The sequence below is a fragment of the Scatophagus argus genome, chromosome 4, assembly GCF_020382885.2.
Source record: "Scatophagus argus isolate fScaArg1 chromosome 4, fScaArg1.pri, whole genome shotgun sequence".
Lineage (NCBI taxonomy): Eukaryota > Metazoa > Chordata > Actinopteri > Scatophagidae > Scatophagus > Scatophagus argus.
In genome coordinates, this window is record NC_058496.1 from 7,498,230 (window position 1) to 7,520,278 (window position 22,049).

General features: G+C 39.4%; 3 protein-coding genes across 8 annotated transcripts; all 3 read right to left on the reverse strand.

The window, feature by feature from the left end:
* Positions 1–101: 101 nt before the first annotated feature.
* On the reverse strand, positions 102–13,569 carry morc2 (MORC family CW-type zinc finger 2). Of its 5 annotated transcripts, none has more exons than XM_046387306.1 (28): positions 13,435–13,569; positions 11,494–11,640; positions 10,672–10,725; positions 10,508–10,542; positions 10,351–10,419; positions 10,115–10,205; positions 9,911–10,019; positions 9,070–9,229; positions 8,684–8,795; positions 8,418–8,543; positions 8,241–8,320; positions 8,061–8,143; positions 7,602–7,687; positions 7,292–7,432; positions 7,051–7,205; positions 6,262–6,390; positions 6,059–6,164; positions 5,837–5,969; positions 5,669–5,752; positions 4,789–5,013; positions 4,421–4,657; positions 2,748–2,864; positions 2,359–2,416; positions 2,128–2,266; positions 1,872–2,039; positions 1,649–1,742; positions 1,279–1,467; positions 102–1,130 (listed from the first exon to the last, which is right to left on the reverse strand). In XM_046387306.1, the coding sequence occupies exons 2-28, from the start codon at positions 11,559–11,561 to the stop codon at positions 1,062–1,064; spliced, it is 3,117 nt and encodes a 1,038-aa protein (XP_046243262.1). In that variant the 5' UTR covers positions 11,562–11,640; positions 13,435–13,569; the 3' UTR covers positions 102–1,061. The 5 variants fall into 5 exon arrangements, with proteins under 5 accessions (XP_046243262.1, XP_046243259.1, XP_046243261.1 ...); XM_046387303.1 differs by lacking the exon at positions 13,435–13,569 and adding an exon at positions 12,133–12,333; XM_046387305.1 differs by lacking the exon at positions 13,435–13,569 and adding an exon at positions 12,129–12,333.
* Positions 13,570–14,026: 457 nt separating this feature from the next.
* zgc:158398 (uncharacterized protein LOC568894 homolog) lies at positions 14,027–16,361 on the reverse strand. Of its 2 annotated transcripts, none has more exons than XM_046387317.1 (7): positions 16,205–16,361; positions 15,531–15,723; positions 15,146–15,401; positions 14,955–15,054; positions 14,695–14,836; positions 14,462–14,602; positions 14,027–14,168 (listed from the first exon to the last, which is right to left on the reverse strand). In XM_046387317.1, exons 2-7 carry the CDS (start codon positions 15,702–15,704, stop codon positions 14,148–14,150), a joined length of 834 nt encoding a protein of 277 aa, XP_046243273.1. In that variant the 5' UTR covers positions 15,705–15,723; positions 16,205–16,361; the 3' UTR covers positions 14,027–14,147. The 2 variants fall into 2 exon arrangements, with proteins under 2 accessions (XP_046243273.1, XP_046243271.1); XM_046387315.1 differs by having other exon boundaries at positions 14,456–14,602.
* Positions 16,362–16,765: 404 nt separating this feature from the next.
* Positions 16,766–22,004, reverse strand: plbd2 (phospholipase B domain containing 2). Its single transcript, XM_046387312.1, has 12 exons — positions 21,759–22,004; positions 20,935–21,028; positions 20,655–20,813; positions 20,477–20,577; positions 20,178–20,392; positions 19,273–19,367; positions 18,960–19,120; positions 18,455–18,550; positions 18,127–18,198; positions 17,860–18,012; positions 17,598–17,760; positions 16,766–17,461 (listed from the first exon to the last, which is right to left on the reverse strand). Exons 1-12 carry the CDS (start codon positions 21,971–21,973, stop codon positions 17,291–17,293), a joined length of 1,695 nt encoding a protein of 564 aa, XP_046243268.1. The 5' UTR covers positions 21,974–22,004; the 3' UTR covers positions 16,766–17,290.
* Positions 22,005–22,049: the final 45 nt, after the last annotated feature.

The following is a 22,049-nucleotide window of genomic DNA, read 5'->3' on the forward strand; positions in this document are numbered from 1 at the left end:
GTTGTGGTAGCAAATTCAGCGATCTTTCTGTGGTAACCAACATTTGTTGTTTAACATGTACAAATGCATCAAAACAGCAGACCAACATTCATCAAAAGGAGTTGCTGAACCTGTTTTATTGTTCTCAGTAAAGATTTGTCAAAAATACAGAATCTTTTGTTCCAATCAGAACAGAAAGACAAAGCATGCACCATTTAATAAAACATTTCAATGACATGTTAAAAATATGTTCAAAAGGAAGAGCACAGGCACAAAATAAGTATGAACACAGCAACTTTTTTGATTAAATGAAACTTTTTTCCTTCCAAAAAAATAAACACAGAACAGTAATAGCTTAAATCGAGAAGGGAAATAAGTGAATAATCATACTGATAAAACCCAGTAAGTAGTTATTTTTTGTGGGTGTTAAGCACCACCCAACCATAAAATAACCTGGTTTGCTCTCAGACCAGGATGGAAGAAGATAATGGTTAACACTGAAGTGTTTTTAGTGTAGAAAAATAAAAGTTAATGTTTAAGTACAGGCTGCAGGGCCGAGCACTCTCCAGTCGAGCCTTGAGTCACTTGGTGTGTCTCATACTCACCCGACGATAGACCAGTATTAGGAACAAATGTATGCACTTTGTCACAGCATTAGCTTACTATGTGAGTAGAGCTTATATTGTCATAGACCTACACAAAGTATTTCAAAGGTAAATCAGGATAGGTTGTCTTAAACATAGATTAACATATATATAAGCAGGTGTATGAAAAGGTCTAAAGAGGAAACCACAGGCTAGAAGGCTACCCAAAAATGTAGAAACACCAGGGATTCTGCGCAAACTAAATTAAAAAAAAACAAATCGCACCGAGGCTCACTAAATGCTCACTGACACTGGACCAAACAAAATAAAAATTATGACAACCAGATTTAATGAGTGGAGGGATCAACAATAGAAAATATTTCAATGTATTCACAGCCATGCCTGCACATGAGCATGAGTCCTGGGGGAGCCGTCAGCAAGCAATGGCTGGAATTAAAACAGTCTGCTTATGTGCATGTCCTCTCTTCTATATCATCCTCAATCCCCCTTGGTAAGGAGGTCTTCTATGTAGGCATCAAGCTCATCATCTGTGTTTATGTCGATATCCTATAAGTGTAAAAATGTTATTTTACTGACTGCATAATCTGTGCAAACAATGACAATTATATAACAAAGATTGCATTTAAGAGGCAGGTAGAGAGGGGGCTGTATATTTTGGATGATCAATAAGTGAAGATGCATCAATAAGTCTCACCTCTTGTACTTTTTGCAGCAGTGCCACAATGTTGGTTCGTAGTTTCTGTAGTTTCTCATCTGCCTCTTTCAGTTTGATCTCAGTGCTGTTGCTCTTCTCTTCCACAGCTCTGGCCCTGGCATCAGCTCTGCTCTGGTACGAGTTACACAACGACTGGAGACCTGATTCATACTGCTGGAAATATTCTTTCTACATGTAGAGGGAACAACACAACATACGCAATCGTAAGAACAAGTAAACACATTCCCAGAAGTAAGTAGTATTATTTCAATATGTTGCATCGCTGGACTTGATTTATTTTCTGCTTAATTCTCTACTAATTTTATTGCTTTCAAATTGATTTCAGTGGTTCAGTTCTGGTCTATCTCACCAAAGGAAAGGCCACCAACTCCTCAGCTGTCATGCTGTTAACGTCGTCCTTTGGGATCCGAAAGGCAGGAGGGAAGAAGTAACGCAGCATTGTCCTGCAAACATGAATCACACCACAGTGAACACACCACGGTGTTAAGAGAATGATTCTGAAATTATGTGCCCAGGCTGTTGTAGGTGTGCGGTAACAACACAACACAAGTAAAACACAGTAATAAGCTCACCTTAACATGGCGACCAGACTGTCAGTCACTTCTCGACTGGTCCCTGGTTGAGTGGTGTCTGGCTCCATGGGTGCTGGCCCCTTCTCAGCCTCCTGCTGGGTGTCAGGTGTCTGAGTGATTGGGGAAGGCGGCCGCATCAACCGGACTTCATCACTGCCCTTAAACACCCTTCACACACAAACATACAAGTATTAGATTTTAACTGCCTAAGATGTCAGAAAAGTTTGCCACAGAAGAAACAGAAAAAGTATCTTACCATCTGTCTTTCGGGGTGGATCGAGGCACATAATCAAACTTCACTTTCCAACGAACACTCTGTTTATTTGCCTCCACTGCAATAACTTTGCCCGTGTACCACTCCTTGTTGACACGTACTTCAACCAGTAGACCCTTATCTGTTAAAAAAAAAAAAGAATACACAGGTGGAACTTTCTTTTTGCAATTCTGTGAGGGTCACATGTTGGTGCAGGGAAGCCTGTCGGCTCACCTTTCTGGGCGTTTTTAGTGTCGTTCTCTGGCTCCTGCTGTGGGGACTTCTCAGATAACTGCAAAAACAAAACAATCATTAGCTTCAGTGCAGTCCAAGAAAAACTGTCTGTTGGAAAGACAGTTCAAAGAAACTACATGTATGTTAATGAAAAGAAGGGAAAGTCCCAGTGTGACTTCAGACATCGGGGAGAGAACGGCATGCTTGACTGGAGAGAGTTACAGAAGAATAAGAAAACTTTGATTTCAGGGGAAGATTGTTAGACAATATTCTGACCCTCCACCCGGATCAGATGAAAGACTGACTTGTTGAGATTGTTAGAAGCTGTGAAAGTAGATGCAGCTCAGCCTTATTTAAGGGGAATAGAGAGAAGGACCGAGAGAAGCTACCTTAGCTTTAGTCCCATGCTGTTGCATGGGAACGGATTTGAGAACAGAGGTTGGTGTGGCTGGTGTCTGCCGTGTAGGAGCAGAAAGTTTCTTCTCAGGCTGTGAGCATGTGTTGACCTGCAAAGTCAATAGCAGATGGACTGATTGGAGGTTCAGTGACCTACTCAGCCATCCAAGAATGCCTGTAATTCTTTCTTTCCTTCAATATGTGCCCTTTCAGTGTCATCACCTTGCTAGTCATCTAAATACTCTAAATACTCAAATTCTTCAAAGTTCTTGATGCAGTTTAGTTCAAAGTCTTCTGGCAAACAGATTTGTCCAAGGAAAAACCAGAGTATCTAATCAGAAAATATCTTCATGCCTAGATGATGAGATACTTTGTCACAGTACTAACATTCTTTGAAGATGAATATAGCTGAACATCTGCACTGATCAGCAGCATAGCAAATGATAAAACCCAAAGGTAGTTGCAGCCTATATATACCCCCCAGCCACATTATTAGTCATATTAGTCACAACAAATACCGCTTGTTTGTTGTATATACATTTTTATATTGCTTTGTATATTGCTAATTTAACATAATTTGTATTAGGGCTGTTACTGATCACGGTTGGCCTGTGATCCATACAAATTACTTGCCACGTTTCAGAACACGTGTACCGCGGATTGGCTGTCTTATTCTGGACGGCGATGATTGGTTCATTACTTTTTTCTTAAAAAAAAGCCAGTCGTACGGTGACGTGAGCACGCCAGTTTGCATGTGTCTGTTACAAGCGCAGTGTGTCAGCGTGGCAAGCGGAGGACCAGGAGATCAAGAGCTAGAGAGGCCACCAGCATCTTGCTGTAAGGGAGCACTTTGCCTTTCCCCTTAACTACAGTGATGATGGGAGAAGGCTAGTGGACAAAACTGTTAAGGCGTGTTATGTTTATATATTTTTTGAAGTGTTTTGTATATGTTTTAATACATATATGGTTTTTTTTGTTATTCTGGTCTGCTTTTTCCTTTATGTTGATTTGAAAAATGATCCGAACCACAGCTCAAAAACCGTGACACGATCCCAACTGTGAATTTTGTGATCCGTTACACCCCTAATTTGTATGTTATTCTTTTTCCTTTTTACAGTATCGTTGCTGTGTCTAATGCTGCTGTTGCACTGTAATTTCCCAGTCTGTGATCAGTAAATTATATCCATCTATCTATCAATTAAAGGTGCAATGTTAATAAAGTTATGATTAATTTATTAATTTAATGTTCAGATACCACTGACCAAAAAGGCTTGAATCTGAGTAACCTTTATCCCTGATTAGCTTTTGAATTTAGGTTTCTGATAGACACTTCATCTGAAATGGATCAAGACTGTGCAGACTCTGATCATTTCTTTCTCTTCTCATTCACTTTGTTCCCTTCATTTACTCATGTTGTCTAAGTTAATCCCTTGTGGGAGACAAATGGTAAGTGACAGAGGAACAGCAACAAGCAGCAGGAGAGAGCGCGCATCCCACACCGTCACAGCAGTCCTCACATCAAGTTGCACAATGCATCACACAACCAGGCTGATTCACAAGATTTAGTTCAACACATGAATGGTATATGCAGAACTGCAAATTTTTACATTTTTTTTTATATAAGGTACATTTTGGAGAACTGAAATGAAACATGCTGTGTGTTTACCTCGTCCAACTTGCCACGTTTGGGAGGTGTGGCCTTCTCTATCACCTTCCCACGGTTACCAACTGCAGCAGCCATCTTGGATTTCTTTGTCTGTGGTGTTTCATCTTCACTCTCCTCCTCACTGTCGTCCTCCTCCTCCTCCTCCTCCTCTTCCTCCTCCTCACTGTCCTCCTGCTCTAGGGTTCGCTTGCGTGGTCCAGCTGCTGCTGTTTTGGCCGTTGATGCCTTGGCAGGTGTCTATGTAAGGAGGCAAATATCATTATTTCAGACTGTTTTGGAGGTTAAACTTGTGTATGTACCCATATTAAATATTCTGACCAACATAACCTTTAGTACTAGTGGTATACAGGCAAAAGCCAGTACAGTACCCGTGAGCTGCCCCGTGTTTTGGCAGTAGCTTTGGGTGCAGGCTTTGCTGCAGGTTGCAGAGGCTTTGCTGCAGCTCTGGACCTGGACGGTTCGACTCTGGGTGGCGGAGGGGCAAGCGTTCGGGTGGGCCGCTGAGAAGCTGCACGAGATGCTGGGACACTCGGGGCATTTTTGAGGTGAGCAGGGAGTGGCGGGGAGCGGGGACGTGCAGTGGACCTAGTCGTCTGAAACATGCGAAAAGGAGACACAAACAAACGCTTTAGAGAGATTATGACTTAAAAACAAAATCACCACCAGCTGCAGTGCTGTGAGCTACTAATTTGTTGAGAAGCCATTAGAAACAAAGCAGATACTGATCAACCATATAAAAGAACTAGTTTGTCTGTATTGAACTGCTTATGCAGTGCAGCAGATTATAGATCATATAAAACTAATTTCAGTTCCTGTTTGTAAATAATCAGTGAAATTATCTGCAATTGTTTTGAATATTAAAATGCAAAAAAGTAAAAGAAGTATAATAATTTACAAATAAAAGTATAATTTTCAACACCAATGCTGTAGTTCAATTGTACTCTTTTTACTTACTTTGGAAGAACAAACAATTTTCTCTCATTTTTTTCCTCTACAGTTTATGTACATTACTGGATATTTTCAGGTGTGTTTTTTTATTGAGATGACATTTCTTCCATTATTAAAGGTGGTTTCCAGCAGGAAAAGACATTGTGTGGGTAGATACAATAAGTTTCCTGTTACTGTCCTTATTTCCATTTATATTACCTGTACCAACAACTGAATCAAACAATTTAAAAATAAATAGTGAGACAAAGTTAAGATTCAAAGTTAACAAAACTACAAAAAGCAGACTATGAGGAAGACTACCTGAGAGGAGCTCTCTGGTGGTTTCATGCTGACCTCCAGTGGTAGTTTCTTTACATCTGCTGCAGATTTGACGGTGCTGGTTTTCTGATTAGAGGAAATACAATTTATTATGTCCTGATGTACACAAAGAGTGAGAGAAAGAGAACGAGAGAGAGGAGGACAAGGTACCTGCAAGGCCTCTAGTTTCTCCTGCTGCTGTTTGATTTTCTCTGCCAGCTCTTTCTGTTTGTCTTCAGCTGTCTGTTTGTCTTTCTTCAGGACTCCACATGGCAAATTCTGTTTCTGCTCAGGTGCTTCACACCTGAAAACAGAAAATACAAACTATATAAATATTATGAAGAAACACTGCATTGATCACAAATCAGGACTGTAGGTACATTCTGTGGGTACCTGTCCTGGCTGCCATCAGGGTTCATGAGACACACCCAACTGTCTGGGTAGCGTTTGTCCACAGCGTCCATCTGGAATGGCAACGTTCTCCACTTTAAACATTTATCTAAAAATAAAGAGCCAGATAGTAAGCGTATGTTAGGATAAAAATATGCATATGAATGTGTATTTTGTGCATGCACAGATCTATTACTGCAACTTACCACACTGAATAGTAAGTGGTATTTCCATGGCACGACGTCTCTTGTATCTCGGCTCTGATGACGGAGGTGCAGACCAGCTGGCAGACAGATATCCAAACTCATCCCAGAACTTCACAATGCCTTTCTGAGCTGCATAACACAAAGACACTCAGCATTTCAAGCAGCAAGTTGTTTATTAAAATAAAAAGCATATTTTAAGTACATATTTTAAAGTAAATATTTTTGTTCTTCCTCCTTACTGCAGCTCTGCAGGTGAGCGAACACTTTAGAGAGAATGTAAGGGCCATGCAACACAACCAAGAGGAGATTATGACAGGCTTTTGACCCATTTTCAAGTGTGGCCACTCAAAACAGGTACAAAGGTTTTTGCCTTGTGGTCAGATGATACGATATGACCTAGTGTGTTTGCACAAAGTGTTTGAACCAACTTCACTACATTTAAAGAAGCTGCATCTCAACTGGGAGGTTCAAATCAGCCATCAGGATTGGATAGTAACATGCTTAACTAAAGCTAACGTTTCATTCTCACGATGCTGAGATATCTGGGCGGCCCTATAATAAGAAACTGTGAGTGCCAATAGCTACTCCTTTGACTAGTTCAGGAGCCTAGCGCTTCAGTTTTTAGGCAAAGCATGCAACATCTGTGAATAAAATGCTGTCATTTTATTAATCTCTTTACGTACATTATGGTGTCATTTGACAACTTGTTGCGCAATAATATTTTTTACATGAATTGTGAAGATCAGGCCTTAGCAGCAAAAAGAAATTCAGCACTTCAGAGAAACTCACCAATGTTAGTATCCTTCCAGTACTGAGCTAAATGTTCCCCCATGGATTTCAGTAAATGTCGATACTCCTTGGCGTCTGCAAAGTCCTGTTTGTTGTGAGTAGGCTCTAGAACTAAATATGGGACGTCCACTACTCCCACCACACCTCCACAGGCCCTAAAAGACACAAATAACATTGCTGTGAGCATTTTTCTTAATCGGTCAAACATTGACTGTTCAGTCTCTTTGTGCATATTACTCACATGCCTCCCTCCAGCTGGGGCCCCGTCTTCTCATACATCTTGATGAGACGAGAGCAGTTGTACACAAACATCCCATCCAGGTCCCTCTGTTCAATGTTCACTCCGAATATAAAATTCAACTCCTTGGGCTCCTTTAAAGCTCTGATGAACAAGAAAGTGTTAGCGACTGATGAAATTACATGTAATTTTGTTCAGTAAAAATGTTTAATTTTTAAGTAAATTTCCAAAGTCACCAGACTATGGGAAACAAAGACTTAAGTTTGTATATATGCAAAGAAGAGAAAAGGTTTCACTATTTTGTCAGTCATACTTTTGTTTGGCTTCGAGAATCCTTTTCTTCATGTCAGCATCCCGTTTCAGCATCATGGCTGAGTCTTGAACTTTTCTCAATATTGCCTAGAGGAAAAGAGGGCAGAGGGAGACATCAGTAGTAAATCAGTTGAGACATTACAACAATCTTAAATAGGACTGAGTGATAAAATGATCATGTTGGGGGATAAAATAAAAATCTGCTGATAATGATAAGCCTATCACACTTGCTGCCCCTCTCTGTGCACAGTTAAGAATCCTATTTTATGCCAAAAGTGAACTCATGTCTACCTGCACATGGACATTAAGATGGTCTTCAAAATATGCCAACCACTCAAGGCAGAATACACAACAAATCTTCCTGAAGTCATCCTAGCGGTTTCTGTTGAAAATCTTGTTTACAGATGTGCAAACCACATCTGCATTTGACGAATTCACTAAAATGCTGTCTTTGTCTTACCCGTGAATCTTTTGACAGGTCCTCGCCTAACCTGGCCTCCAGAGCTATGCGCTTACTCTCTGCCTCTCTGGCTTTTTCTTCCGCTGAAATAAACAATGTAGTTGTTAACTGATGAGAGTGAGGGAGTCACAACACAAAAACAAAATGGAAATGAAAAGATTCTTTTCAAAACCAACTCACCAATCTTAGCAAGGTGATCTGCTTTCTTTACTTCTTGCTCAGCACGAGTTTTGAAACGAGTCGATGAGTATTTGTAAACCCTGTGAAACAAAACAAGAAATCTTACTAAAGTCTTGTCGCAGGAAAAGACACAATGTAAATGTGTTAAGACGCAATATAAATGTGTTATCATATTACCTTGGTTTATATAGACAACAGGACAGTCTCTTGGTCCTGACTTTATGTCCCTGGATAAAAATCCTCATGCGTGGGTCAATGTACAAAACAGCAGCGTACGCTCTGAACGACCTCTTCTCTGGCTTCCTGTGAGAGACAAAAATTCTGCTCAATGCTATAAAGGTATAAATAAAATTACTGTACAAATTATAATTCCTTTCATTACGGGTTATTGACCCCCAATGGTTAAATGGAGCTGAATCACACCAAGTATAAACCACACTCACACTCCTTCAGCAGGTGTCCCAGCCATCAGTATGTCCTGGTGATCTGTCTCTACATCCAGCTCTGGTTCTCTGTTGTCCATCAGCTTCAGATTATAGATGATCACAAGAGTGCCTTTAACAAAATACAACACAAAAGTAAGAATGATAAACACTGTTAAGTATGTAATTTGCCAACTAGAAGCATATCAAAACTAGATTTTGTGGTTTATGCAATTGCACACCACTCAACTAGCAGTCTACATCCATTTAAAATAAAAAGGCGGACTCATATAACATATGTATAGAGAGCTTCATCACATGGTGCAAACGACAATCATCACAAGCTCAATTTCATTAAAACCAAACAGTTAACTTGCTGACACAGACACACAGATTCATATACTTACCGCTGCTACTTTCTATTTTATTGAACTGCTCCATCAGCTGCTGTTCATTTTTAAAAGGCGAGTATTTGAAGATCAGCTCTGTCTCTATGGCGTACTTCTCTGGGTCAGAGGTCAGTGGCTCCTTGGTCTTCAGATCCCAGGAGGGGAGGGGAACTATGACCTGGAGACAGAACATCAACATCCTGATTTAAGTCTGGAGATGTTTGAGAAGCTCCAAGACAGTCAGTCAGTCGGTCAGTAAATAAATAAATAAATAACACTGATAGGTAAATGCATCTCATCAGCAATAACCTCATTCACAGATATTAAAGATTAGGCATCCACAAAAAGATGTAAAAAGGTGACTCTCAGTTATTTCCCTACAAGCAATGGTATAGTAAACTTCAATACAGACTGGACAACTACATGAGGAAAGAATATACTTTTACAATGCCTTCTTGGCTGTCTGGTTTGAGCCATGAAGGGTTTGGGGTGAGGGGGGCGTATGCATATTTTGTTATGTCTATCATTTTGTATTTTAAGAAATTAATTAAACTATAATAAATTATAAACTAGAAATGCTAAACTATTAATATTTTTAACAATTTTAAATTTTGAACAAAAAATCTGATCAAAAACGTGAGCCTGAGTGTAACACTATTAGTGTAATAGTGTTAAAATTAAAATCAATTTTAAATTAAAATTAATTCATCTTATTACTATTTAATTAGTTAAGAGTTTCTTTGGTGTGTGACAAGCCCAAACTTTATCATTCAAAACAAGATATCAATTAGGCACATATAATAATGATGTTACTTGTACCCGTCACTAATAACAATAACATTCAACAGCTGACTCTGACCTCATCCAGTCCCTCCTCTTCGTGGAAAGTCCTCGAAAGGAAAAGGCAAGTAAGCGCGTTGTCTTTTTTTGTGAACAAGATGAAGTCTTTTCCAATACGCATTGAGCCGCTGTGAAAACAGGCAATTCAATATGCTAAATTATTCTAACAATAATGTGGTGAATGCACAATGCCATAATCATAAGAATTGGGTGAAGGTCTTACGATTTAAGTCCGTTTCCATACTGGCCTATCTGAGTTGACTCAGGGGACCGTTTGTTTGACTTTCCAAACTGAATAACATGGGTTGCCTCATCTAAAACAAGAAAGCTTTCAGTTTTTATTTTTCACATACAAAACACAATATTACCAGAAAAGCTACAATGGTACACAAAGCACAGTTTAATCATTAAATACAAACTAACTTGAAGTAATTTCTCTGGTAATAAATTTGAACTTACTTGGATCCATTCCAATACCGTCATCCAGGAAACAGAGCATGTAGCCGCCCCGCAGCTCTGGTCTTTTTTCTGTCAGCATAGCAGGAACATGGAAGAGACATGTTAGGAACAATTAATGACTGCGCATGCTTCATTTGCAAGTTATTCTGAGATATACCTGTGTAGATGTCTATTCGTGTGGCACTGGCATCTCTGTGAAAGAAGTAAACCAACTGTAAGCCTTTCTACTTACTACAAGACAGATATCAGATTAATAATAGCTTTTCAAGCTGCATAATTTGTCAGCAAACATAAGCTCATGTTGCAGGTCAATATGCGTACCTTGAATTGTCCACAAGCTCTGCTAAGGCTCCAAATAAGAACTCGTGGGTTGTCCTAAAAACAAGCCACAGATTTTCATTAAGTCACTGTACTTGATCATTAAAAGGGATTTAACTTGAGGTGTGGACAGAGTGTATGAGACACTTGCTGATGGGATCTTATCTGCATATTAATATTCTTTGTGGAATTTTTATTCAGTTATATAGCCTGTATCAGTTCAGGCACCTGTTCATATTTATATTCCTACTTACTTACATCATCTTGTTAAGACTGAACAAAGAAGAATGCTGTTTCACCTGAGTATAAGCAACACATGTATTCAAAACTTTTCTCCAGTACCATTTAAGAATTACATGGTTAATAATTTTATGTATAAAATGTAATGACAAATGTCCACCGCGGTCTCGACGGTGGTTTTTATTCGGTAAATGATTAAAAGAAGCACTGATTGTTTTAGTCCTTCTCTTGTAGTTAAATCCTTCATGGACCTGTGCATAATCCCTCAGTAGCAGATCTGGAAATGAGCCCAGGCTTTGACAATATGTTTGAATTGGTGCACCACTACATGTTCAAACTTGAATCCCGTTAGTTCATTCAGGCTACGTCACAAGAAGATGTTTAGATATACTTGTTCTGTAGCAATGAAAGGATGAGGACCCTTGGCTCCATCTTCAGTTCTGTAGTGCACAGACAAAATGTGTGCACTGACGGCTTGGTGTGATGTGTTGAACCAAGTTGTTTGTGTTTAAAAACAAGTTCTCATAGTTATGTGTATTATCCAGTTCATAAGCACATATTAATCACCAGCAAGCCAGTACTTACGAATTTGTGTGTAGGTACTCAAAGGTAAGCTGAGCCCTGCTCAGACTGTTGTAGTTGGAGTAGGCCATGACCACACTATTATTTCTCTTCCTGGTCTCCTGTTTGTCTTCGTCCTGTCCAACTGAACTCTAATATAGAGTTTTCTGCCTACAAAAAGTAAGAAAACTATCACAGGTCTTGAACACTAACCTGCAAAATCTCTTAACGTTACCCCATTAAAGACACAATTTGACAGCAGCTCATGTTGACGCTTTCAACAAGTCATACGCCCCCCCCCAAGACCACCCCTCCCCATAAAAACACGTGGGAGGCCTTTTTAGAATTAAGAGCAAAGAGCGCCTTCAGGCAAGGTGTTAGCAATGAAGACTAACATAATTAACAGTAATTATACAAAATTCAGTTATTCGCCCAGCTAGGTCTCCGTGAAGGCCAAGTCATGTGCAGTCAAGAGCATATGTCAGAAACATCCCAGATGTTATGCGGCAACTGTTACTAACGTTTAATTTAGCCTAATAGATGAAGCTAGCGGATATTAGCGCCTTCTACAGTGTTTATCATGCAGCGTTAAAGGTAGCTAGCTAGCTTCACACTGTGGAGACATGTAGCTGACGTCAAACGTATCAAGTCATTTTCACCGACTTTGCTGACTGTTTCATATGACGGCGCATTCGTACTGGCTCCGCGCTAGTGTAATAATCCGTCCAAGGAGAAGTAAATACTTCGTAATGATACGTTTCCTTTTCCCTAACATGAAACAATCCTCCAGGCCGCAGAGGATCCAACCATTTCGTCGTTGGTTACTTAGGCTTCTCCCTGGTCTGCAGAAATCCGCCTCTATTTTTCTATATTCAGCCAATAGGAAGGTAACGTATAAAGATGCTTTACGGTGATTGGAGGAGAAAATTCTACGCAAACGAGGTAACATAGCGGTGCATCACTTAACTCTGTGGGTCATTCAATTGGCTTCATTAAAAAGTACAAGACAACGGCAGGTATACGCATTTTATACAGCTGAAAACATGGGCTTACAGAGGAAAAAAAAGGTTTACTGAATGTTTATTGATTGACAACAACTGAACATACAATCCTGTTTCACCGCTTATGATGAAGTGTCAGAAAACATCAGCTTGCAGACCATAAACTTTGTTGTTGATTAATTTTCAGTCTTTCGTTTAAAATTTTGATCTTGGATCCCCCTTTTTCTATTATTCTACCCTTTAAGACAAATTTTGACAACAAGCCATGTTGTTCACTGTAAGAGATTTAAAGCAAATGTCAGTGTCTGTGCAAAGTTGATTTACATATTGCACTTAATATAACTGAAAACAATACTTCTCTGGATTCATATTCCGAAATAATCAACTATTTATGAGAACAGGCCATTGTCAGAATTGCAAAACATTATTATTAGCAGTATTGTGTGTGTGTGTGTGTGTGTGTGCGCACAAAAATCATTTAGCAGAAGAATTCCTTAGTTCCCTGGTTAGATTAACAACAGGAACCAACAGGAATTCTATTTTTCATTCTTAATGTTTCATTCACACTAAAACTAGTGTAATAGTGTTTAAAGGCAGAGTGTTAGTGATGAAAATCCTGATCAGACTCACTGAAGGACATGTCAGTTCAGAGCACTGGTAATTTTCATGCACACATTTTGCTGATTAACTTTATGTTATAAGACATACCCCTTTGCCTTTTACTCATTTAAGTACCATCTGTTGCTTAGAAAAAAAAGAGCATTTCTGTGTTTCTTTAACATTCACCCCTTAAAAGTTTCTACTGCCTTGCAAGTGATACGATACACTGTAGGTGGATGCAAGAATACTTCGATTGGGCATAAAAAGTAGACACAAAAATATCTGCTCATATCTGCTCATACTAAAATTACTGTTTTCAGTTTAAAAATATCAGATTTAGATTTCTCTTTGTGAAAACACTTACTCTCAATATGCTTTGCTTTCACTCAGCTGAATGCAATAAGTTGATGCCACTTCTCTACAAGCTATTAAGAATCTGTCTGGGTAATGTAGGAAAAAAGTAGACAAGACAGTTAAACAGAATGCAATTAACTCCTGGAATGCACTGCACATATCAGACTGGGTAGTGAATGAAAGACCAGTCGACAGTATAGGCATTACCAGCTGAAAAGCTGTCCCAAATACACCTTAGTCCCATTACAAAATACATTAAATATTCCTCTATTACAACCATGTTTCTCACTTGAATACTGTACAATATCACAGTCTCTTAAAACAGGGATGCTTCACTGATTGCACTTAAGTCAGAAAACCTGCGACAGATGAATTAAAAATGGTCAAAACGGATGCAGCAGCAGCTGAAATACCCTGACTTTTAGTCTCTTGTATAAGTCCAGCTTGAAAAATCACTGGATCCTACATAAATATGCAGTCTCCAAGTACAAGCTTAGATAACCCTGATGACATAACCAGCGTTGATTTCTCAGGCCTTAGAAAGTCTTCTCCAGAGCCACAGAAGATATTCTACAATAGTTTTCACAGACACAGTAGTACTTCTCATGATGAATAAACTGATTTCTTTTGTAAAACTTCCTTTAAAGGAAGTGCTACATTTTGCTCTCTTAATCTCTCTTAACCACCAACTGATTCATTTAGGATGCAGACGATGAAGAATGTTCAGGTGTTAATCAAGGGCTCCTGCAAATAAATGAAAACAATAAGGTTAGTTTAAAACAATATCTGCTCATTTCACAACATATGCAGAAGTATCAAGATGTTGTGTAAAAAAAAAAGCTTATTAAAATGAACACAAACATTGTGAAAACCATGTAACCTGTATAACACGTTTCATGAATACTACTGTAATATTTCCACAATTAGTAGGATTTTTCACCTGTATAATTCTGTAGTTTACATTAGAAAATTACAACATTTCCACTGCTGAAGATACAAAAACAAGGTGGCATGAGAATATAAGAAATTACAGTCACATTTTGTAGGTCCAGTCCGTCCCAGTGGTAGCAGCGTGTGAATGAATGTGTCAGACAAGCAGCTAAACAGAGCACCAAACAAATTCCTAGCAGACACACACTGGCTTCCAACAGATGTCGCACTGCCACAGTTTGCTCCTCCTAAAGCATACAAGAAGAGAATGACTGACTGAGGGTATCTGGCTTTAATATGGCTAAAAATATTAAGTTGTTTGCCGTGTGACAAACTTCACCTTTGTTAACATGACTGTGAGTGCAGGGTCATTTTTGTAGCGCAGACTGTAGCAGGTTTGTGATGCTGTCAGCGGTTGGCTGCTCGCTTCCACGTGGATGCTTGAAATGTTTTTCTCAGATGCAGGGCACACTGGCGGAAGTCTTCATCCAAGTATACAGCACGTGTATAAAATCACACAAAGATGACTCATTCAGATGGTGATTTAAATTGAGGACATTTAGAAACACACACTTTGGAGTGTGACAAAAACAAACTCACAGGCTCATAGGCAGGAGGTCTGCTGGCGCACTTATGATGAGGCAGGTGTAGGTGTCATTTCCAGACAAAAGCTCGAGAGTCACGTTAACAATGTCATTATCTGGGGATTAAAACAAATAATCACGGGTGAGAATTTATGGTTTATGGTTATACTTTATTTCACAACAAAAGCAATCCCCTACAATACAAACCTCCAATATGTAGTTGCTTGGCTGTCAACATAGTGTGTAGACCAAGGTCTTTAAGAGAGCCACTCTTCGAGGTGGTAGTCACAGTCAGAGGAACTTTGAGACGCAAACTGATGATGGAAGGAGTCTTTGTTGTGTTAACTAAAGTGTCTCTGTTAATCGGAGGTGAGGGAACTGGTGTTACGGGCTCAGGTGAACTAGAATTAGCTTTGATGCACAGCTGGAACTGTGATAAGGAGGACAGGAGATAGTTCCAGTCCTAGGAGCAGAACAGAGTGCATATTTTGCACATCAGCATTGCCTCAGCACACACAGAAACAAAAGGTCTGGTCAATCATCTAAACACACACGAAAAACACCTGCATAATTTGGATAAATGAGTGCATACCTTTGATGTGTCAGGGTTAGGCAGAGAGTGACTGTAGATGTCAGAGCTGAGGCAGATGAATGAGATAGCCAGAGTCAAAAGACACAAGAAAAATGTCACCACTGGAGGATTGTGGGATATATAATCTCTAAGGTTGGACACTGGGTGCCAGAAACCCATCATCAAACTCCACATACAACTGGGATGTGTCAGGCTGTAAACAGAAGAGAGTCACTTGAGTTACTGAAGCTGCCACAGTTTTTGTTCGGCAGTGTTTGTGGGAGTAATAATGTGTGATACATAATTCAGAAGGATTGAACAATCCCCAAATGACCTTAAATTTCAGCCATATCTTTGGGTGAGTGTATCTCCTATTCGACATAATAACATTCAAAACAGATTATATGATCCTTTGGATTTAAATTGGCATATGTCTTGTGATTTTGCAGATATCCAAGAACAGAGCAATACCATTCAGTATATCTGTAAACTTATTGACAATGACGAAAAAAGTTCCCTTGTTTGTAAAAACAACCAAAGTTTACAGTACGATACGTGACACAGCTTTAGTCCGGGTAGTTGGTTCAGACTACAAAGCAGGAGACGTGTTACTTGGCTACCGTATTGGTCAACCAACCACTGGTAACTTAACATAATGTATCTCAAACGTGAGTAGGTCAAACACAAATGCATACCTTGAATTTAAGCAGTCTTTTCTGATCACGTCGCAGGTTTCAGTAAAATACAGCAAAATGCACGTTTCCTGATGGTAAGCAAACCAGCGATCGACATTCAAGCTGTTAAAGGTTCAGTAAACGCAGCAGAAAGATAACACGACAGCGCTGCTCGTTTACGACAGTACGCTGCTATGACGATGAGCAGGCGGTATGTCACGTGACTACCAAGCCAGCCAATCACCAGAGTTGCATGATATTATGATAGAGTTCCATATAGATTATTTTTTTTACCTTTAGCTATACAGTAAAATAGCTGAAATGTATTTTTGTTGTTGATACAATTGTAATAATAGAAGACTGACAGGCCAGGGCCAAAATATGATCTGATACAGCTCACTGAGCACAAAGGGATTCCAGTAAATTCTTTCACTTTAGTATTCTTATTAGTTCAGGGAGTTTGCAGACTCAAATTTCCTGAACTCAGCTTCAGAGATCTAATCAGCCACAAGTGCACAGAGCCTTTAAATTAGTGTGTGTGTATGTGTTCATCAATTAAAAAAGAAAGACCAGGTCACAGTATATTTAGAAAATATTTTAAAAAAATTATTCATAAAATGCATCATGTAATTTCCCAAAAATGATCCAACTCATTTGTCTCCACAGTGACAGAAAATTTACATCTGTATCAATCATACTTGGTGATTTCTCCTAAGAAAGATGTAATCCTGTAGAAACCCTCAGAATTAAAACAAGCGAATTTGACATCATCACACATTTAGCATAAGAAATAAAAATCCTGAAAACAAAATGTGAAAATCCGATATAATCTAATGAAGAAGCTCCCACTTTACAACAGTAGGGTAGTGAAGTTGTTATTGTTGATCACAGTGTCTAACATTCAAAGCTCTCTTTAATTTCATGCGGTTAATTATGGTGCAACACTGTAAGATTTCCAGAATGTTATTGCCACTCTACTGAGAATGAGTAACATGACTACTGTGTTCACAAAGGTCATGTCACACAGAATGAAAGTACCATTTCCCTTTTTCAAAACTGTCAGTGTTTATATCTATCATACCACTTGTACAGACAGACTGATAACAATTATGGAGTCCAGGTGACTTTTATAGGCTTGAATGTCCAAGTGTCAGGGTGACCCATGTGCATCAGGTCTTTGTAAGGGGAAGTGCTCCACTTGAAGGGTGGCACCTGGTCCCAAGTTGGCCCACTCACCGCCACCATGCCATAGTCACGAAACATCCCGTAAGAGGTCAACTGCACAGAAACAAGCACAATGCATCAGAGTTAGCGAACGTCTCCTTAACCTGCCACAGTCACACAAACACACACAAAAAAGAAGTGTGGACAGAGAGACAGGTGATGGCAGCAAATTAAATGAGGGGAAAAAAACCTTCATGTCTGTTCCTCCATGTGGTCTCTGCCTTAAGGCGCCAAACGGATATGTTCCGTTAGCTGGGTTCAAGTCTGAACGGGCTGAGATGGCGTTCTCTCCATTCCCGGGTGGATCACAGCCCTCACACTTTGACAGTGGGTCCTCTTTAAAGTTATTATACCTGAAGTGAAACACATGCATCTCACAAATAAAATTACATTCAGTTTAAAATATAAAACATTAAAGATCGCCGCACCACCAAATCTGCACAAGATCTGACCTCATGAGGCGAACCATTGAGTCCACATCTGTGACAGCCGTCTGGTTTCTCTTGAATATCTGAGCCCGAGGATTCTGGTCCAGAGAAAACCATGGGCCAAACTTCTCAACCAGCTCATTGCACCCGCTGGCATTGAATATGTCCACATAGTACCTACATATAAGCGCACATAAACATAACATAATTTTACATAAAATACAATCAGAACAAATGTCGTCTATACTAATTGCTCAACATAAAACTGGATTATAAAAATTGGATACTTACGGTATATTGTAACTTGCCCAGTATCCTTTGTCCAGCAGCTCCTGAGTTTTATCATTGTAAACAATGAGTCCCCTGCGGCAATAAAAGAATTGTTTTAGGCATTGTCCATCTGTTCTTAAGAGAATGCAAAAATGGTTGCAAACGCTCATCAGCGACAAATTAATTTATTTTTTTTATTGCTGCTTCTCATCAGCTATTTAAATGAAATGATGTCAAAAACAATCTGTTTAATGACATACAATGTACAAACTGCACAGGAAAAGGTTCGCTTTGCAAAACAGACGTGGACAAGACGTGATATGTTTGTGGATAAAGTAAAAACTCTTACGGAATCTGCTCCAGCACAACGAAGAGCCCTTCTTTAATGTCAGTCTTCCCCGGAGTGAAATAGTTATAGTCCACAATCATCCACTGGTTGTTATACCTACAAAACACACACACACACACACAACCTTAAACCTAGCAGTCTTGACTGATATGATGAGTTGTTTTTATTTACTGTATAGCCATATAACTGCTGTTGAAGTAACTGATGCAGCATTACTCAACAAACAATCAGACTGCTGAACCCATTACAGCAACTGACCTCTCATGTGACTTTTGTCTATACAGTAACTGGCTTTTTTCTTCTTTCACTCCTATCAATCCATGTGACTGTTTAAGGTCACACAAAATCTTGCCTAATCCTGTCACTAATGGGTATTTTGAACAAAGGGCAAAAAGCAGTAGACAACAGAGCCTGCAAACTGCTCGGGAGAGTTCATCAGTACTCAGTGGTGATAATGTTGGTTAAAATGTCATAAGCCTTTTTCTTTCTGGTGTCTGAAACTCACGTTCCACTGTTGTACTCGCTGAATATCTTGGCCCAGTCCTTGCCAGTAACAGCAAGTCGATTGGCCACAATGTTCCTCAGCCATTCAAACACGGTTCCTGTGGGCTGGACAAATTTCCAGAGTGCAGGATTGCTGTTGCCAATGGTGGTTTCCAAGGTCACCTGCAGACACATGATAGAGAGAGAACAAAAAAGGTTTATCCATCTTCATTACTCAATTTGCAATCAAAGTCAAAAAAAAGAAACCCAACTATTTAAAATGCTGCCCATTCTTAACAATCAGTTATATCACGCCAAGTACAAAGAGCTCTCACCAAGCCGCTACTCAGGATATAGAAGTCATCTCCAGAGAAGATCGATCCAGGATAAGATGAGAACGCCTGAGTTCCTCCAGGAAGAAGATAATTGTCTGAAAAAGAATATCACATATTAAAAAAAAAAAAAAAAAAAACCCCATAAAAATCTGTGTTAATACACAGCAACAACACTGCCAGTGCACTACAAATTGTGTTCAATGCTGGGCCAATGTACCAAAAGCAAGAACCTGTTGTATTGTGTTGTGTTGCTAAGATGCAAAATGGTGGCAGGATTCCAAATTGCCTTAACTGAATGACTTCCTGCACAAAGTGTTATACTGTTTCCTGTGCTCAGATTGTAAATAGTGTATAATTACATATCTACATATTTAAATTTCTAGATATTTCTACTTATAATGATAACAAATACAAATAATAATAAAAGAGCAAACATGTTTTTCTATTTTTTTAAAATTATCTTTTAAGAACTAACCAGAAACATCTGGTGGGCAGCCCTTGTTTGTGGCCATATGATTAAAAGAAACAGTTCAACATTTTTTATTTATTCACCTTTTTTTGCTAACAAAATGTTAAAACACTGAAGTGCTGTTTTGTGAGGCAGATTATTTACTAGAGTCTTGTCATCACAGCAAGTTTGGCTGAGGTCTCAAGGAGGTCAGGATTTTGTTTCTTTTGGACAAAATCTCCATGTTTGCGGTCTTTATGCTGAGCTAAGTTAAATGGCTGCTGACTGTAGCTTCATATCTCATGTTCAGACAAGGAAGTGGTATTTTTCTTTGTTCTCCAGAAAGAAAACAAGCACCCCCCCCCCTTTCAAAAAACTATTCCTTTAGTGTGAATAATGAGGGACTCCAGAACAGCAGCAGTAATAAACAGGAGACACACTTGCATCAACAAACTACCTAAAGGAGAAACTTTAAAGGCAAAGGTGTATTTCTTCATGATGCGCAGCATGGCCTGGTAGGTGTTCCAGGTGTCATGTGACACCAGCAGCTCCTTATTGTTCGGCAGCAGCTTAATGAGAGCGGAACAAGAGCCGGATCCAAGAGGTCGAGTTTGGCTGGATTTGTTCAGAGCCGATTCCAAGTCCTCCAGATCTCCACCCAGTTGGAAAAGTCTGATTTGGACAGAGTGGACAATGTGAAACTTACATCGGAATCTTGTGTGGTTCGTAAAAAAAAAAAAGGAGATAATCACTTACAGGAAGCCAAATGGGTTGAAGGACAGTGACCCAAGTGGTAATGACAGCTCATCATTGTAGCTGTCCTCCAGTCCTTTCAGCTGCAGCAGGGCCAGACGCACCTGACAAGCAGAGAAAGAGAGTGAACCATCTTATTTTTGCCCTTAGTTAATCAATCCTACAGATGTTAATTATGTACCTGGTACCAGTAGGGTGAACTTGGCTGCTTCTCTATTTGCTCCTGAATCCACTGCAGATTGGCTGTGATGTAAGTTTTAAGGCGCTCACAGTAACTAGTCTGAGACGTGAAGGGTCCACAGTAACCCATGAGTGTGTTCATCCAGTGCTTATAGATGAGCTGAAACAAACACACGTCAAGTCTTTGTTGAATTTAGATGAAACTGAAAAGTAAATTAAGTTAATGAAACATTTTTAACTGATGAATCTGGAAAATCAAGCACAAACAGGATGAAGCCGACCTGAGATGTGAGTGCTGCCTCCACTGCACCAGCAGCATAAGCCTGGATGCTGTCATTGTACCGACTGCTGGTAGTGACCTCCAAGAAAGACCAGCTTAAAAAAAGAGAGCACAATGAAAAGGATGAAGCAATATTAGAGTGTAGGTGTGGCCGCTTTTCTTCGTTAACTAGGAAGAATTTCTTTTTCTCTATTTCCTTGAATCTCTATGTATTTTTATTTAATTAGTTTACTTAACTATTGGGTTTCAACCATTCTTAATTTACACAAAGGTCCACTATAAGCTTACGCCTGTGTTGACCTCTCCTGTCGTGTTTTACTTCGGATATCTCTTTCTATGCTATTTGCAGAAGTGCTAAAGACAGATAAGAGAATACACCAGAGCTGAAACGTTAAATTCAATTTACCAGTGAACAGAAAATTAATCCGCAAACCAGTTTATCATAATCAATTAATTGTTCAGCTGAATTATCCTGCAAGAAGAAAAATACCAAACATTTTCTGGTTGAAGCTGTTTGATTTGTTGTTTTACTCGATATTATATCTTTGGGGCTAACATATATTTTGGTTAGCCGTTCAAATAAAGCAAATGAAGAGACATTTTCAACGTTTCATGGAATAAAAAAACCAATCGCTTAAATGGTCATGAAAATAATCGTTAGTGGAAGGACTGTTTTTACCCATTTTAAGTTAACAAACAGAATAGCATTAACGCAATAGTAGGCCGTACAACATGAAGGGTTTTAAATGCTCTGACCAGTAACAAAGACGACAGCTAACGAGCTCGTCCAGTTTGAAACAAACGCAAAACCTGCAGTCAACTCACCCTGATTTTTTAATGTCATCAGTGAAGTTCGCCCAAGCCACAAAATCTTCTCGATATCCGTCGATGACGGACAGCTGCCCGGTTTGTTTATCAATGACGGCGCTTCGTATTTCGGCCCGAACAGACTCACACATTAAACACAAACCGAATAAAACTGCTAAAACGTTTAAAGCCGCTGAAAAAGCCGCAAGCGTCTTGTTTGGCCCTGACGCCATGTTTACATAAATGAGTCACATGACCTCGAGCGGGACTGGTCACCTGCCAGGGATGGGGCTTTCAAAATAAAAGAAA